This window comes from Semicossyphus pulcher, unplaced genomic scaffold (genome assembly GCF_022749685.1).
Source record: "Semicossyphus pulcher isolate SPU_LCO1_2020_fin unplaced genomic scaffold, fSemPul1.0.p SCAF_17, whole genome shotgun sequence".
Classification (NCBI taxonomy): domain Eukaryota; kingdom Metazoa; phylum Chordata; class Actinopteri; order Labriformes; family Labridae; genus Semicossyphus; species Semicossyphus pulcher.
Genome location: NW_027211681.1, coordinates 14,452,396 through 14,467,578, shown reverse-complemented (window position 1 = coordinate 14,467,578; position 15,183 = coordinate 14,452,396). Strand labels below are relative to the sequence as shown.

At 43.7% G+C, this 15,183-nt stretch overlaps 1 protein-coding gene across 2 annotated transcripts in view; it reads left to right on the top strand.

The window, feature by feature from the left end:
- The window catches only part of LOC138594261 (nucleosome-remodeling factor subunit BPTF-like), a 42,232-nt gene extending 27,733 nt beyond the window's left edge, over positions 1-14,499 (top strand). The window contains exons 22-36 of one of the 2 annotated variants that reach the window (XM_069665298.1): positions 11-141; positions 282-396; positions 622-839; positions 946-1,186; positions 1,406-1,671; positions 1,946-2,059; positions 2,356-2,517; positions 2,839-2,921; positions 5,300-5,525; positions 5,733-6,052; positions 6,324-6,497; positions 7,219-7,411; positions 7,999-8,083; positions 9,300-9,486; positions 12,315-14,499. In XM_069665298.1, coding sequence (XP_069521399.1) covers positions 11-141; positions 282-396; positions 622-839; positions 946-1,186; positions 1,406-1,671; positions 1,946-2,059; positions 2,356-2,517; positions 2,839-2,921; positions 5,300-5,525; positions 5,733-6,052; positions 6,324-6,497; positions 7,219-7,411; positions 7,999-8,083; positions 9,300-9,486; positions 12,315-12,351 — 2,552 coding nt within the window. In that variant the 3' untranslated portion in view covers positions 12,352-14,499. Of the gene's footprint in view, positions 1-10; positions 142-281; positions 397-621; positions 840-945; positions 1,187-1,405; positions 1,678-1,945; positions 2,060-2,355; positions 2,518-2,838; positions 2,922-5,299; positions 5,526-5,732; positions 6,053-6,323; positions 6,498-7,218; positions 7,412-7,998; positions 8,084-9,299; positions 9,487-12,314 lie in introns of both variants that reach the window. The other variant, XM_069665299.1, reaches the window with a different exon arrangement.
- The last annotated feature ends 684 nt before the right edge of the window (positions 14,500-15,183 follow it).

The window sequence follows — 15,183 nt, the reverse complement described above, 5'->3', positions numbered from 1 at the left end:
TTCTCTGCAGGTGTGGTTCAGCAGAAAGTGTTGGGAATCATCCCATCGAGCACAGCAGGCGGTGCCCAGACCTACACCACATTCCAGCCTCGCACCACCACGCTAAACATCAGGCCCAATACCCCGGGCTCCCAGCAGCAGGTACGTCTGCCTCCCTGCTCTGAACTATTCATAATTATGTCTTTTATGTTATTTAATTCTATTGCCTTCAGTTTTGTTTTGTTGTCAGATCTTATCTTTGAAACAATGTCGTTGATTTCTTCATGAAAATATCCTTCTAGGTTCTGGCAGCGGGTACTCAGATCCGTCCAGGAATGACAGTGATCCGAACACCGATCCAGCAGACAGGACCAATGGGAAAGACGATACTGCGAACTCCTCTTGTGGTCCAGCAAGGTAATTAGTCTTCCTGAGAGTTTGAATGCTTTTTAGTGGCATGTATAGCAACTCCCCCTCTCCCTGCACATTCATAGTAAAGTTATCAGCATTTAACAGTTTCTTCCCCTCTTTGCAAGTCAGCTTGTTGGTGTATATATGTGTGTTTTCCAGGTTTACCCCCAAATTCTGAATCTGCTCTTCTAACTGATGTTAAATTTGCCATCTCACACCTTTGTGTTCCAGGTCAAGGCGGACAGCAAGTAGTGACGCAGATCATTCGGGGCCAGGCAGTTTCCACTGCGATATCTGGTGCCAGCCCTGTCGCGACTGTCACAGGCCAGGGGTCGGCCAACCCCAATGCAGCAGGGCAGGCTGCAGGCCAAACACCACCCGGCACCCCGCGGGCACAGGGGCAAGGCCAGGTTAAGCTCACTCTGGCACAGCTCACCCAGCTCACACAGGTTAGACAGGGAGACACCAAAAACTGCCTGTGGAACATAGCACATCGTACGGTCCGTAAAACGTTATTCACTTACTAACTTCCCCTCTCTTCTCTGCCTCCCGTAGAAGCAGCAGGCGGGGTCAGGTGTGGATCGGCAGGCTGGTGTGGGTGGTACCCAACAGGCTCTGACGGTGATGGTTCAGGGTCAGGGTCAGACCACCGGTCAGCTGCAGGTTATACCTCAAGGCGTCACCGTTATCCCAGGACCCGGTCAGCAGCTCATGCAGGCAGCGCTGCCCAACGGTCAGGTGCAACGATTCCTCTTTACACCCATAGCCTCAGCTGCAACACCAACATCAAGCACAGGTATGATAAGAAACAAGCATGGATAACTTAACAGGCATTTTAGAAGACATTATTTTTTATCTAACTGAGCACAAACGTTCAGGAAAAAACATAATAATAATTGTGAAATTTGATCTGATCTTGATGCTCTTCAACTAGGGGATTCACAGTCAATAGACAGACTTCTAATAACACTGCAGATGTAGAGATGAATTCACTAAGGCTTTGCTTTCTCTCCAGCCACCCAGCCTAACTCCTCCTCCACCAAAACCCCGGCCCAGCCTGCACAGCAGGCCGCAGCCCCAATCCAGGCAGGGGCGACCCCCTTGGCCACCACCAGCACCCCTTCTTCAGCCACCCCGCAGGGCCAGTTACCCCCTCAGACACAGGCTCACATGCCCATCCAGTCTCCTACCTCGCTGCAGGTGAAAACGCAGGGAGGAACCGCCCAGCTGCAGCTACAGCAGACACCCCAGCTCATCAGCATGTCTGGACTGCAACAGCAGGTACAGGTATGGTTAGCAAAGAGACATTGCCACCTTTATGGTAACACTAAACATAACCACCATCTACTTTAAGGGCTAAAAAGGCATAAATGTAGATGAATCTATAACTAGCTTGCTTAACAGCCTATCTTAAGGTGTTGCCTTGTTAAACTAAGGATGCCTGTAATGTAGCAGGTAGTGTGATCTTTCTCTTCTTAGTGGAAGTTCTATATAAAGACCCTGGTTTTCTTTACAGTGTGGTTAAATGTGTGGATGTTCTGTGTTGTGACTGCAGGTGTTGGCTCAGCTGCAGGCCCAGCAGGCTGGAGGCTCTCTGCCACAGCACATCAAACTGCAGCTTCCTATCCAGATACAACAGACCGGGACCACCTCAGCTCAGGGAGGACAGGTACTGCAGCAAGGCTTCTAAAGTAGACTCTAACCTGTACTACCTCCATAGGGCCTTGTTCAGATGTTTTGATCCTTTAAAATTAGATAAGAAGAAGTGTGTTGGCTACATGCTTAAACCGCTTCTCTAAATGGACAAACTATGATGTCTTGAAAGGCCAGAATTTCAAAATCAAACTGCATTATTAACCTTATCAATTGACTGGTCAACACTGTTAAATTAGTCTTAAACTCATCACACAGTAAGAAGAGAGTAAACAAACTTTGGTAAGTTATCCCACTATGCTCTCCACGCAGATTGGGAACGTAGTGACCATCCAGGCAGCTTCTGTTCAGGAGCAGCTCCAGAGGATCCAGCAGCTCCGAGAGCAGCAGCAGCAGAAGAAGAGACAAGCTGCAGAAGCCAAGAGGGAGCAAGCCCTCAACGCAGCCAGCCAGAGCGACATCATTCAGAAGCAGGTGTGTGAGCGTGTCCGTAGCAGGGTCGTCCATCTCAATCCAAGGCTGGTGCTCTTGCTGCCACCAGTACATAAACAGTCACCATCCTCCAACCCTCCCTTTGCTCGGGCCTTATCTCTGTTTGTTGGGTTTAATGCTGCTGCTTCTCCATTGTGCCTGTGTGTGTTTTCACCTGTCTTTAAGTATATATTTTACCTACTATACTTTACTTCCTGGTCACATTTTTCTATATATTTTAGTTGCATTAAACCTCACTAAAGTCAAAAATGTTTTTAACCTCTCAGACTGTTTCTGCTGTCAAACATGCGGTTTGTGTTCCAGGTGGTGATGAAACAAAACGCTGTGATCGAGCACCTGAAGCAGAAGAAGACCATGACGCCTGCAGAGAGAGAAGAGAATCAGAGGTTTGTGTTAAGCTTGTCTCTGTCGATGTGAAAAGTACTCACATCTGCTCTTTGAATTGACGCCTTCCTATGCATCCAGCGTGGGAGCCTATGGAGCTGTAACATCCTAACTTCGGCAGTCCGTACACTCTGCTCTCCTCTGTGTTTCACTTTTATCCGACATCATATGAGGAGGTACAACACAAGCATGGGAACATTTGGGTGTGTGACTGCCAACAGCTGCGTGTTCTCACTGTGATCCTAAAAGCAGGAACACAAAGGCAAACCCGCTTATAAAAGAGAGGAGTCGTTCAATAAATTCACACAGGGCTCTTAGAATCCTTCCATGATTTGTTGCGTGTTTGAACTTTTATATAAAAAGTTGATGAGCTTGACAAAAGAGTCTTCTATTCATTAGTAATACCACGTGCACTGCTTTAGTTTGAGTTCTGGGGGGTTTGCAGATACAGATGGTTTGCTTTAACCTAGTATCACCCCTGTGACTAATATAATGTTGGTGTACTGGTGCTGTTTATCGAGAGCTGAGCAGTTCTCAATAGTTGTCTCCTGAGGGGGTTAAACTGCTACCCAACAGAGTTTCTGAAAAAGCACAGGGTTTTGTTCTGCTTCGAAAAAGGTACAATTATATTCTGTTTGCAGAGTCGTTTGCATTTAAAAACAAAAGTAACTGTAGTAGATTGTTCAGAAACTCTGTCCTCCTGGACCCCTGTTTAATATGGTATAGATAGATTAAACTCTGACCCACAGGTGACCCTGACAACCATGTGTTTATGTCCACAGACGGTGTGTCAACACTGTGCCCATTCACACAAACCTGAAATACCGAACCCAGACTGCCGTGACATCACTGCAGCTCCGTCTGTTGTCTGTCTCGCCGCTTATTTTTCATCCTTTTTCCATTTCTTCATGTCATCCCTTTCTCTCGCTTTTCCTCCAAAACACGACTTACTGTCAGTAAAAATCCTCCGGCCTCTGACATCAGCTCGCACGAGTTTGCATGTCCTGTTTCATGAGCTTCCTCCACTTTTCTCGCTGCATTTGCATTGTGTACCTCGGTGTAAGAACCCCCTGGCCCGTCTTCGACCTCAGCAGCCAAGGTTGCGTCTTTGTGTGCTGTTCACACACACTGAAAGCAGAAGTCTGTTGCTGAACGTGAAGCAACGATTTTCGATCTTAGTTGTGAATGTTAGCGAACACAAGTGAACTTACTCGGGTTACAGAGCCGTAAATTATGCTTTACTGTAAAATGTAATTCTTCATTGCTGAATATGTCTTTCACTTCCTTTGGATTTGCAGGAAGTTCAAATCATAACACAGTAAAGGATCCTACACACGACCCTAAATCTGCATGTACATTTACATTTGCTTGAGTTGTCACATATGACCTTTCCTCGTCCCTCAGCAGAGCAGTACGGCTTCCCACACATCCTCTATCTATCCATCTCTCTCCATTCACTCCGCTCCCCAGCTACTGAAGCACAGAGTCTCGCACAAATAAACACTGGACAACCAACCGGCCCTTGAACATCTGTAAGACACGTGGCCTAGGAACACGACTTGGTTCTCACAGGGATGATGACACAACTGCTTTGCCCCAGAAGCCGTGTTTTAGGCTTTGTCTTTAATTGTAAATTAAAAGTCTTCACATTTGTCTGTTTTTTTAGGAGCTACAACCATGTAACCCCCGAGCATTTCCAAGCAGTACTAATGACAGTTATTGGAAAAGAAAACTTGTGCGTTTGCAAGCTTTCATTTCTGCGTTTTAGTCTTGAGTTGAGAGTTCACAGAAGAGAAAGCAGAGATTATGAGCCAGATGGAGATCAGATACAAGTACAAGACTTTGTTGTTTCAAAGCTTACACAACCGAGCCACCCGATTGCCTCGAGGACTTGCATTGAGAGAAATGCTTTCATTGTTCATTGACACGCACGGCCGTTTCTTACATGTGGAAAAATCGAGGGTTTTTTTTTTTTTTGAAGCAGCAAAAAGCCGAGCGTGTCGTACTTTCTGAAACATTGAAGCATTGTTTGGATTAATACTCCGCTCCTGCCCACTGGTGTATCAGAGGGATAACTTTCTTCCTCTGTGACTCTCTGAATTCAAGATTCAGATATGTGATAATCCTTTCCCGCCCTGCTCTTTTATCCTTCTCTCTCAGCAGGACTGTTGTGTGTGTTTCATGTCCTAAGAAACACAGCGCACAGGCCACAGCCCTATTTCACATGGGTCCTCATTAGATTCAATATAATAATTTTTAAGCTGTGTTTTTAGGCACAGCTTGACAATATGCATTTATAATCCTCTGCACATTTCGGAAGGTCAAGAGGATATAAGTCTGTTATTAATCCTGTCCCATCTTCACTTCTGTGTCTGTCCAGAATGATCGTATGCAACCAGGTGATGAAGTTCATCCTGGACCGGATAGACAAGGATGAGAGGCAGGCGGCCAAGAGGAGGAAGAAGGAGGAGGTTGTGGAGGCGAAGAGGAGGTTAGCCAACGCCAGCAAGCTCTCTTCGCTCCTTTACCGACACAAAGAGAGCCTCAAGATGGAGATCCTAAAGAAGCGGGCGCTGCTCGACAAGGAGCTTCAGCTAGAGGCTCAGGTATGCAGGGGGGACAAGACCAATTCAAATACTAGCCAACAAATACGTTTTTAAAAGGAGGTACATTAAAACAAAAGTTAATGAAGAATGAATAATACATAAACACACATTTACTCAGCATTGGAAACTCCTTTATCCCTTTAAATCAGCTTATTAATGTCCTCTCATCTCATTGTAATCCATCTGTCCTTGGATTGCACTCCTCAGGAGGAGCTAAAGAGGGACCTGTTGCGGATGCGGAGGGAGAAGGAGAGGGCTCAGGCCGCAGCCCACCAGGCCGCCCAGGCTGCTGCCGCCGCCGCTGCCCGCAACCAGCAGCAACACGCACATACACACGGCATCTCCTCTCAACACCAACTCACCACGGCCGTCACCTCCACACACAAGAGGAAACGGGAGGAGGAGAGGGAGACCGCAACATCGGCAAAGTCCAAGAAGAAGAAGATGATTCTGACGACGAGCTCCAAGGAGAGCAAGAAGGAAATCAAGCTCTACTGCATCTGCAAGACGCCCTACGACGAGACCAAGTATGATGAACTAAAAACACTCATATTAACGTAAACCGACTTATGATAACTTATGATGCTTTTACCCAGTTCCACTCACTATTAAACAAAAGTCATTCAAATAAGTCCACCTTCCAGCGCAAATCAAACCCTGTCCATCCTCATGACAGCCTAATTTTAAAAAGCATCACCCTCTTTGATATGTTTTAAAAACATTGACCGAAGCTTTACTAGTCGCTGTCTCGTGTTAAACATCAGTAACAACATCTTTGTATCCTTTCTCTCTGTAAAGGTTTTACATCGGCTGCGACCTGTGTACAAACTGGTATCACGGCGACTGCGTGGGCATCACAGAGAAGGAGGCCAAGAAGATGGACGACTACATCTGTGTGGAGTGTAAACGGGGCCAGGAGAGCAGCACAGAGGAGCTGTACTGCATCTGTCAGACACCGTACGACGAGTCCCAGTAAGTAGCTGCAGCAGAGTGTGTTTGTCTGTGTTTGTGTGTGTGTGTGTGTGTGTGTGTGTGTGTGTGTGTGTGTGTGTGTGTGTGTGTGTGTGTGTGTGTGTGTGTGTGTGTGTGTGTGTGTGTGTGTGTGTGTGTGTGTGTGTGTGTGTGTGTGTGTGTGTACCTCACTCTGCTTAAAACGTTAAATCATCAGTGCTTTTGCTTTAAATACAAAACTGGATTATAATTTTCTCGAAGTACAAGTTATGCAAATGTGATAGTAGTTAATACAGTCAGCACTAAGATGATTAGCATTGAAAATATAATAGAATGGTTTTATAATACACTATAGTAACACATTTTAAACAGACCTCCAGTTGAAATCAGAGAAGAGTTTGTGATGCTACTTAAAGGAGCAGTTCGCCCCTGGAAAAAGCCACTGTCAGTCAAAGCTGTTGGTTGTTTCGCCCATTCTACATTCCTACAACACCCAGCGTGCATTGCGGCCCTCCCGCTGGAAGGAGCCGCAAAACTAGCCTGATGCGTAAAAGAGTACAAGTTATGCAAATATGATAGTAGTTAATACTGTGAGCACTAAGATGATGATCCTACCGTCTCTACTCTCTTGATTAGTATTGTAATATTTGTTTCTGTATTTATAAGCACATTAAAATACAGTGAAATCCAGTACAAAGGGTCCCACATCACAAGTAAACGTGAGTCTTTCCTGCCTTCCCAGGTTCTACATCGGCTGTGACCGCTGTCAGAACTGGTACCACGGTCGCTGTGTGGGCATCCTGCAAAGCGAGGCCAACCACATCGACGAATACGTGTGTCCACAGTGTCAGTCAACGGAGGACGCCATGACGGTCTTCACGCCGCTCACTGACAAGGACTACGAGGGCCTGCGGAGAACTCTGCGTTCGTTACAGGTATAGAGGAGGTTAATACTAGCTGCACAAACACACATGCTTTCAGTGTGCAGGGATGTAGGAGTGAAAAAAAATTCATTAAGAGGAGATAATTTCACTAACCTGGAATCAAAGGTGTAGTAAAGGGAAATTCTGCTCACCAAAACATGCTGCACTGTAGTGGTAGCTTTATTGCACACGATAGCCTGAACACTAACACTGCCCCTCGTCGGCCGTTTGCAACGTAAGAGCAGCAAACAAAAGTCCTCTGTGTCCGTCTTATCTGATGGGTTCAACTCCCCAGAGCGCTACTTGGACAGCTGCCCGGCCTCAGAGTTTTTTTCCTAGTTTCCCTCTCTTTTCTTTCCCTCCTCCTACCTCTTCTCTCTCTCTTATTTTCTCCTCCTCTCTCCAGCCGTCTGCGTATGTGTGAAGGAGGCAGAGAGAGATAGCAGCGCAGGAGAAAGCAAGAGGGAACATCTGTGTTGACCCACCTGCTTCCAGTGTCATCTTTAGAGTGCTGTTTGTTTTTCTTCATTGGTTTCAGCTTTCTCAAGTGTCTTGTCTTTCTCTTCATCTCTCCCTGTCGGCCCCTCCCTCCTCTGCAGGCACATAAAATGGCATGGCCGTTCCTGGAGCCGGTGGACACAAACGACGCCCCGGACTACTACAGGGTTATTAAGGAACCAATGGGTGAGTGGATGAAGGTGTAACAGCACACAAACACAAAAGTGAACAGCCTGGATTATATCAGTCAAAATAACTGCAGTTGTCCAGGCTTCTTTTTTGGATTGGCATACTTTCAGTGTTGCATTTTGTGGCGATGTAGGGAAATATAAAGACTATTGTAGTCAGCAGAGACCCAGTTCTGAATCCCAGAGACTCGAGTTGGATTCCTTCCAGGTTGATGAAAGTGCTGTTTTCATTTTCTAAACGCTTTGGGCAATTATGAAGCTGCAGCTCCTCAGTGGAAGTAACACCCCGTCTCTATATCTTCAACATTAAAACTCAGCCTCAAGGAGGCCAGCAGGGAGGAAGCCCTCCAACTCAGATCAAACCGGCCATGTAAATGGGGACTTACGTCAGCAGGGCCTTTTTGAACTTCCACACAAACAAACCGTTAATGAGCTGCTCGGGGGCCGGCGGGGCTCCCTGTGGAAAGGGACCAGCTCCACACTTAGCTTCTGTTGGCCCGCTCCTGGAAACTCTCGTCCTCCCCTCTCCCCTCCACCGCAAGAAAAAGACCCTGTTGGTTTTCAAAAGTATTAAAAAAAAAAAAGGAGCATTTGGCTGTTGGTAGTTTTTGGAGGGTTTTTGAGATGAAATCTGATGACGGAGAAGAAGGAGGTCTTTGATATTGACCATGAGGTTTGTAAGCCCCGGGGCAGCTGTTATGAGTCGGATATGTTTGTTTAAAACGAGCCCCGGGGGCGTCGTGCAGAGCAAACCACCAGCAGCAGAAGATTATATGCTGTTTCCAGTTAGCTTCCTCGCTAACTAAATCTTATATCTGTTGAGTTTCTAAGTAGATTTAAGCAGATTAGTGACACTGAAGGCGCCTTATAATGGGAGATCCAGAGTTGGCACATTTGATGCTCAGATAATGACGCTCTCCTCAGGAATGGCAGATTGGTGAGATCCCATTTAATGATCTGGAAGTCGAGGTTAAAGCTGGAAGGGTTTTTGAATTCTTGCTGTCACATTAAAAGCAATGAGTTGATTGTCTGTCAAACACATTCCACATGAGCTGCAATTACTTTGAAGCAGACATGCTGATTTTTGGAAATTTATCTGATTCTTCCACATATGTGACGTTTTAATATACAATTATATTTGAATGGTTTATGTATTCATTTTGATTACATGCAGTTGTTGACCAAATATATTTGTCAAATCCTCTTTTTCTCAGACCTTTCCACCATGGAGGAGAGGCTACAGAAGCGCGAGTACGTCAAGCTGACGGAGTTCGTAGCGGACATGACCAAAATCTTCGACAACTGCCGCTATTACAACCCCAGCGACTCGCCCTTCTACCAGTGTGCCGAGGTTCTGGAGAACTTCTTTGTCCAGAAACTCAAAGGCTTCAAAGCCAGCAGGTAAGACGGGGAAATGATCCGCTGATAACAGAGAAGAGACACAAGTAGGTGACTCTGCGAAAAGAAGCGCCCTGAGTCATCCCCATGCAGAAGCACATGTCCTTAAGAAAGAAACATTAGCCATAAGCGGCTCCAGCTGTGCTGCTGAGTAGCTGACCTTTGACCTCCCTGGAGGTTTGGTAGACAGACTTTCTCCATTGAGACCAATAAAATGTAACTTCTCATGGAAAATACTGGCGCCTGTGGAGTTGGACTCCTTCTGTACTTTGATTTCCTGAGTCACCATCTTGTGTTTCCTTAAAACCTTTACATTAAATTATTTTGAATAACCTTTTTTTCCTATTTTGTCACGATGACTGAAAACTCACACAGCCAGCAGGCTACTTCTGCATAAAACACATGAAATATATAATTTTGTATTGTTTTATAAGCTGGATTTGTTTTGGGCTCTCTGCAATAGATGCGTTTTGTCGTTGTTTTTTCCTGCAGACTGTGAGTTTTCAGTCACACCCTTTGATCCTCTGCAGTCTCATGCTGATATTGTATTCATTCAGCCTCCAGTGACCTGCATTTCCACCTATAACAGCATGTCTGCCTCAGCTTTCAGCATGCTATAAAGGCACATGGACTGCTTTTGTTGTGTTTAGTGGAGTTATGGCATGTTTAGATTTGAACTTTTAATGTCAGGAGAATATTTTACAAGTACAAAAAAATGTGGCTGAAAAAACATTTTTTAAACAATGATTTACCTTCTTTATGTCATTGTTCCTGCCTCTACTGTGGCTTGGACTGCACTGATCCTTGTATGTTATATAAGGAGGATTTGATAAGCATTAATAACTCCACTCTCTGTTTGTGCTTAGTTGTATTTCTGAACTCACCTCACTGCATTGCCCCTGCTGTGTGAAGGGATTGCTTTGGGTGGATGCACACTACAAGATTTTAGCCACATGTTGATCAAAACTCAATTTTTGTTGTTTCTATACTTTATGACTTTGCCCGTATTTTTACTGCAGAACAACCCGTGTCCACTCACGCCGTTTTTTTGCGCTGGCAGCGCCCACGACCTCAAATTCAGAGTGCTTCTCAACGGCGCTTACTGTTGCTGGGGGCACTTCCGCTTCCCTTGGTAGTGACCGTTAAATCTGTTTTAAATGGCTCTGTATGCTTAATATATACTTTGATTCAAGGAAACTTAGAAACAATGGAAAGAAATCGTGTCCTGGCATTAGCAGCAGCTCTACACCTGGAAATTGTACCCTCGAACGGTAGGATTAGCTTCTCCTCGCCCGCTGTTGTTGACAAAAGCCCTTTTTACACTGCGGTTCCGCCTCAGCGCCGTAACGAAGCTCCACCATCATGCAGCCTTTGCCATTTTACATTGGCCCAGCCACACCGGCGTTAAGCCCCCCCAGTGTGTGTTTTTACATTGTATTCTGGCGTCGGGGAAGCAAAACGTGTGCGAGGTGTAAACAACCAGCGTGTGCTTCAAATACACACACATGGCATTATTCCGCCCTGCCGGCTCCGCTGTTTCGACAGACGCTGTTTCGCCTCTGTTACACCTCTTGTTACTACCTCTGATGCTGGCACAGAGGCGGAACGACTTCGCCTAACCATTCCGAACAGCATTGGTTTTAAATAGAGAAAAGGCGCTGCCAGTGAAAAAAAAAAACGTTGTTAGTGGACACAAAAGGAGGAAGATCTCAGCTCTGATGTGTAATGAGTTCACTAATTCTTGTTGTCTGCATCCAGCTTTATGTGGCTGAAACAGTGATGTGCTTCACCCGCGTGTATTTACACCATCCATTCTCTCTCTCTCTTTCTCTCTTTTTCAGATTGTGATGTCAAACTCCTGGGTGCCGGGGTCACTTTAAAACAAACAAAAACAATAATTTGCTATCCCCGATGGTGCTGTTTTTACTTGTCTAAAACAGCGATAAAACTTTGTAAGAAAGTGAATATATTAAGCCACACTGTAGGTGTGATCCTTTTTTTATTTTAGACGCAAAGAAAGACAAAAAACTTTCTACTGGCTAATTATTGCAGCCATGTTGGTAATACAAAGCATTCAAGGGAAAATGTATTTTCTTACACTTCTTGCAACAGATGACTGATATTTTGTTTATGTTTCAGTTGGATAAAAGAAAAAACATGAAGTTTAGCTGAGGTTGTCATTCTCTTTTTTTTCAGATTCAATTTTGAAAAAAAAAAAAACAACTTAAAAAAAGCTATTGAGTTTGAGAAAGCTAACTTAAGTTCCACACACACACTGACAGATAAGTTATCTTTTAATTTGACAGAAATGTCGTTTATCATCTTGGTCATTACATGCTGCAGCAAAACATTTTTACCTCATTTCTTAGCCGAGACTTTTAAAAAAGCATGCAACATTTATTAGTTTATTTTTATTGGCTGTACCCATGTATAATGTTATTTCATGTGTATATTATACTTTTTTTGTGAAGGACTATTTTTATGTTTTAAAGGAAATAATGGTAGGTCTGTAAAGATAGATCAAAGAAAATGTAGTTTAACTTTCCTGTTCTAAATATGCCGAGCTCGACAGTCTCCAGTTTAAATAAGTCCTTGTAAATACGCTGTTGGGCCGACATCACAAAATACAATTGGATAACATTTCACCAACATGGCTGCTTGGTCTCTGTCAAAGTGTCTGACCCACTGGCATCCTGTCATGTTTTGTTTGTTTGTTTTTTGTATTTTCCCCTAGTGCATATTTTTGTCATATTGTAAAGCTTTTAATAAAAAAGGAAACAACAAGTCATTTTCCAACTGTTTTCTTCCTCCTCTCTTTACTGTCTCTTTAGGTCTCATAACAACAAACTACAATCAGCAGCCTCATAGCTCCCTCCTAAAATCCAGGTGTCAAAAAGACAGGCCTTGTGGTTTCCTATGAATGATTATTCCCCATGGTCCAAGTGGGGCTCAGCTCGCACTGGTGTGAAAGCGCCCAGCACATCCATTGCGTTGCTAATGGGAGAGAAAAGCCCCTTTCCTTCAAAAGTGTTCCCACTTTCAGACCAGGTGCACAACCGGCAACAGACTCGGCAGCCTGTTTCCCATCCAGCAGAGGAGAGATCCAGATCGAAAAGGCAGATGAAGCTGACAAGTTGGCTGGTTGGCTGTTCAGCTGCAGTCTGATGATCCCACTGCTGCTGCAGGCGTTTGTGTTCATTCTATAGCTGATCTTTTCATGTGTCCGTTGTCAGGGGTGCGACTTTTATTTCATTTTTTCCGTTTGAAGCTTAGTCTTGTCTTCACAGGTTAATGTTCAGAGGTTCAAAATGAAAACGGAGATGTCCACATGTTGCTAAATGTAAAGTACATTTAGAGTACAAGATTTGACAAAAGTCTGAAATCAGCATTTTCTAAGTGGTCTAGCAACAAACCTTGCTCTTTTTTCCACCCACACGAAAAAATAATCCTATTCAATATAGCAGGGTTTTTTTGTTCAGCAAGTTTCTAGTGTAGTCTCACCTCAATATTTCAAACTTAGGTCCAATGCACCCAGATTGTTTGACCACATTATTTTGACCTGCCTGGTGGCTCATCAAATCTAAGTGTCTGTCACATTTCTGTGTCACAATGACTCAATGATGCAATGTTTGTAGTGCAAGCTAGATTTCTGGGGGGGGGATGATTTTTCTGTTGGAATAACATCACAACACATGGGTGTAGACAGCCCTGACTCAAGTCATCCAAGGGGTCTTCTTTTTTATGTTCATTTCCAGAAGGAAACAACATGGACAGGCCATCGCATCCACCACATCCTGCTCCTCTTCCGAGTTTTCCCCGCTTTGTGTTCATCTGAAAATCACGAGACGAATGCTAACTAGCTTCATGTTCCTTTTAAACTTGACCTTTTTAGAAGGAAGGTCAGAAACAAGCAGAAGGAAGCAGACTGTTAGGCCTTCAGGAAAGGTGAACCTTCACTAACTCATCTGTACTGTATTTCCCTCCATGCACACTCACTGTCTCATCACAGCTTTGTTTCTGAAACTGGCTGAGTCTGTAAGTCTGTCCCCTTATCTATCAGCCACTTCTTCCCGCATATTTCATTGAAGTTGACAGTTTGGCTCACATATGTCTCTCAACTCTCCCTCAAACCATGGTTAAGTAATTGGATAATGGACTTTTCCACTCAGCATCAACCCAGTTATGTTGCGGTCTGCGGCAGCATGTCTGGGAGTCAATTTTGAGTGGGGACTGGGGAGTCTTTGTATGTCGGAGTTTGTATGACAATTTTATAGCTGCATTTTTAGCATATTTGGGAACATTTTTGTAAACTGTGTTTATCAGTTTTGTAGGAGGGGAGCAGTCATAAGACACACTTGTCTTTATATTGTTAAAACTGTTTAAAATTAAGCAAATGTTTTGGTTTCAGACAGTTTTTTGTATGTGTGTGAGTGTGTAGCTGAGTTGAGAGATGATGTAGCTCCTGTCTTCTTTTCTGTGTTTGTGTGTCTTTCACACAAATATCGAATACTTTATCTGATGATGATGTGTTTCATCCACTTTATGTAATCTCTATTGTATATTATGGCTGTCCAAATATCTAGAGATAAACGATTTTTAGAGCCGTAGAAACTTTTATTTTTCACTCTTCAAACCAGCAACTATTTTTTTTTCTCTTTGATTGAAGCGAACTCTACATTTAGGTGAAATTGCCCTTTTATTAAAAGTGCTGCATATTGTGAGCATACAGGTTTTGAATGGAGGAGATTGACACAGTTAACTCTTGTAAAGAGTTTTTCTTGTTTTGTAAGAAACAAACCAGTTCAACATAACTTCTATATTGACATTGCATTTCTTGTATTATTTATTCATATCAACAAAAAGTTCTCAGTTTTTTGAGTAATGTTGAAGAAAACATAACTGCAGATTAAAGAAGTATTCTATGTTTTTAACAGATTGCTGAAACTCCGAAGAGACTCTCTTTTGTACTTGATAGGACATTTCATCCTAAGTAATAAAGTAATGTTTTTGACACCATTTTTCAAAACATTTGTTTTCTTTGACTTGGCCTCATCATGAAAGGTTAACCATGCGTGTTAATGACCTGACCCTGTGTGTGTGTGTGTGTGTGTGTGTGTGTGTGTGTGTGTGTGTGTGTGTGTGTGTGTGTGTGTGTGTGTGTGTGTGTGTGTGTGTGTGTGTGTGTGTGTGTGTGTGTGTGTGTGTGTGTGTGTGTGTGAAGGGCCTGGTCTGCTTAGATACTAAGATTTTGTATGGAATATAAAACAGCAGTGGAAAGGGGATGAAAACATTCTGTTAACTTAGAGACAAGGTTGGGTCTACCAAAAATACATTTTATTTTTCAATACATCATCTAACATCCATTTTTTATAGAGTTTATATAGTTATGTAAAAAACATTTCCTACATTTTAATGATCCCTTAAGATATATATCTAAACATCGTCTGCATAGCTTGAGATATCTTAGCGGCTTAGAGGTTTAGACTCCTACCATGAACTGCAATGATTCATGTCCTGGTTAAGTGAATCCTCCCAGCAAACATCTTATCGATGGAAGTTTACCCACATCATTCTTATTATAGTGTCCTGGCTGCTTCATTTGAGGAAAGCGTGAAACAACAGGGAAGCCTATAGCCCTTTTTACACTGCGGTTCCACCACAGTACGAAGCTCTGCCGTCATTCTGCCTTTGTCATTTTAC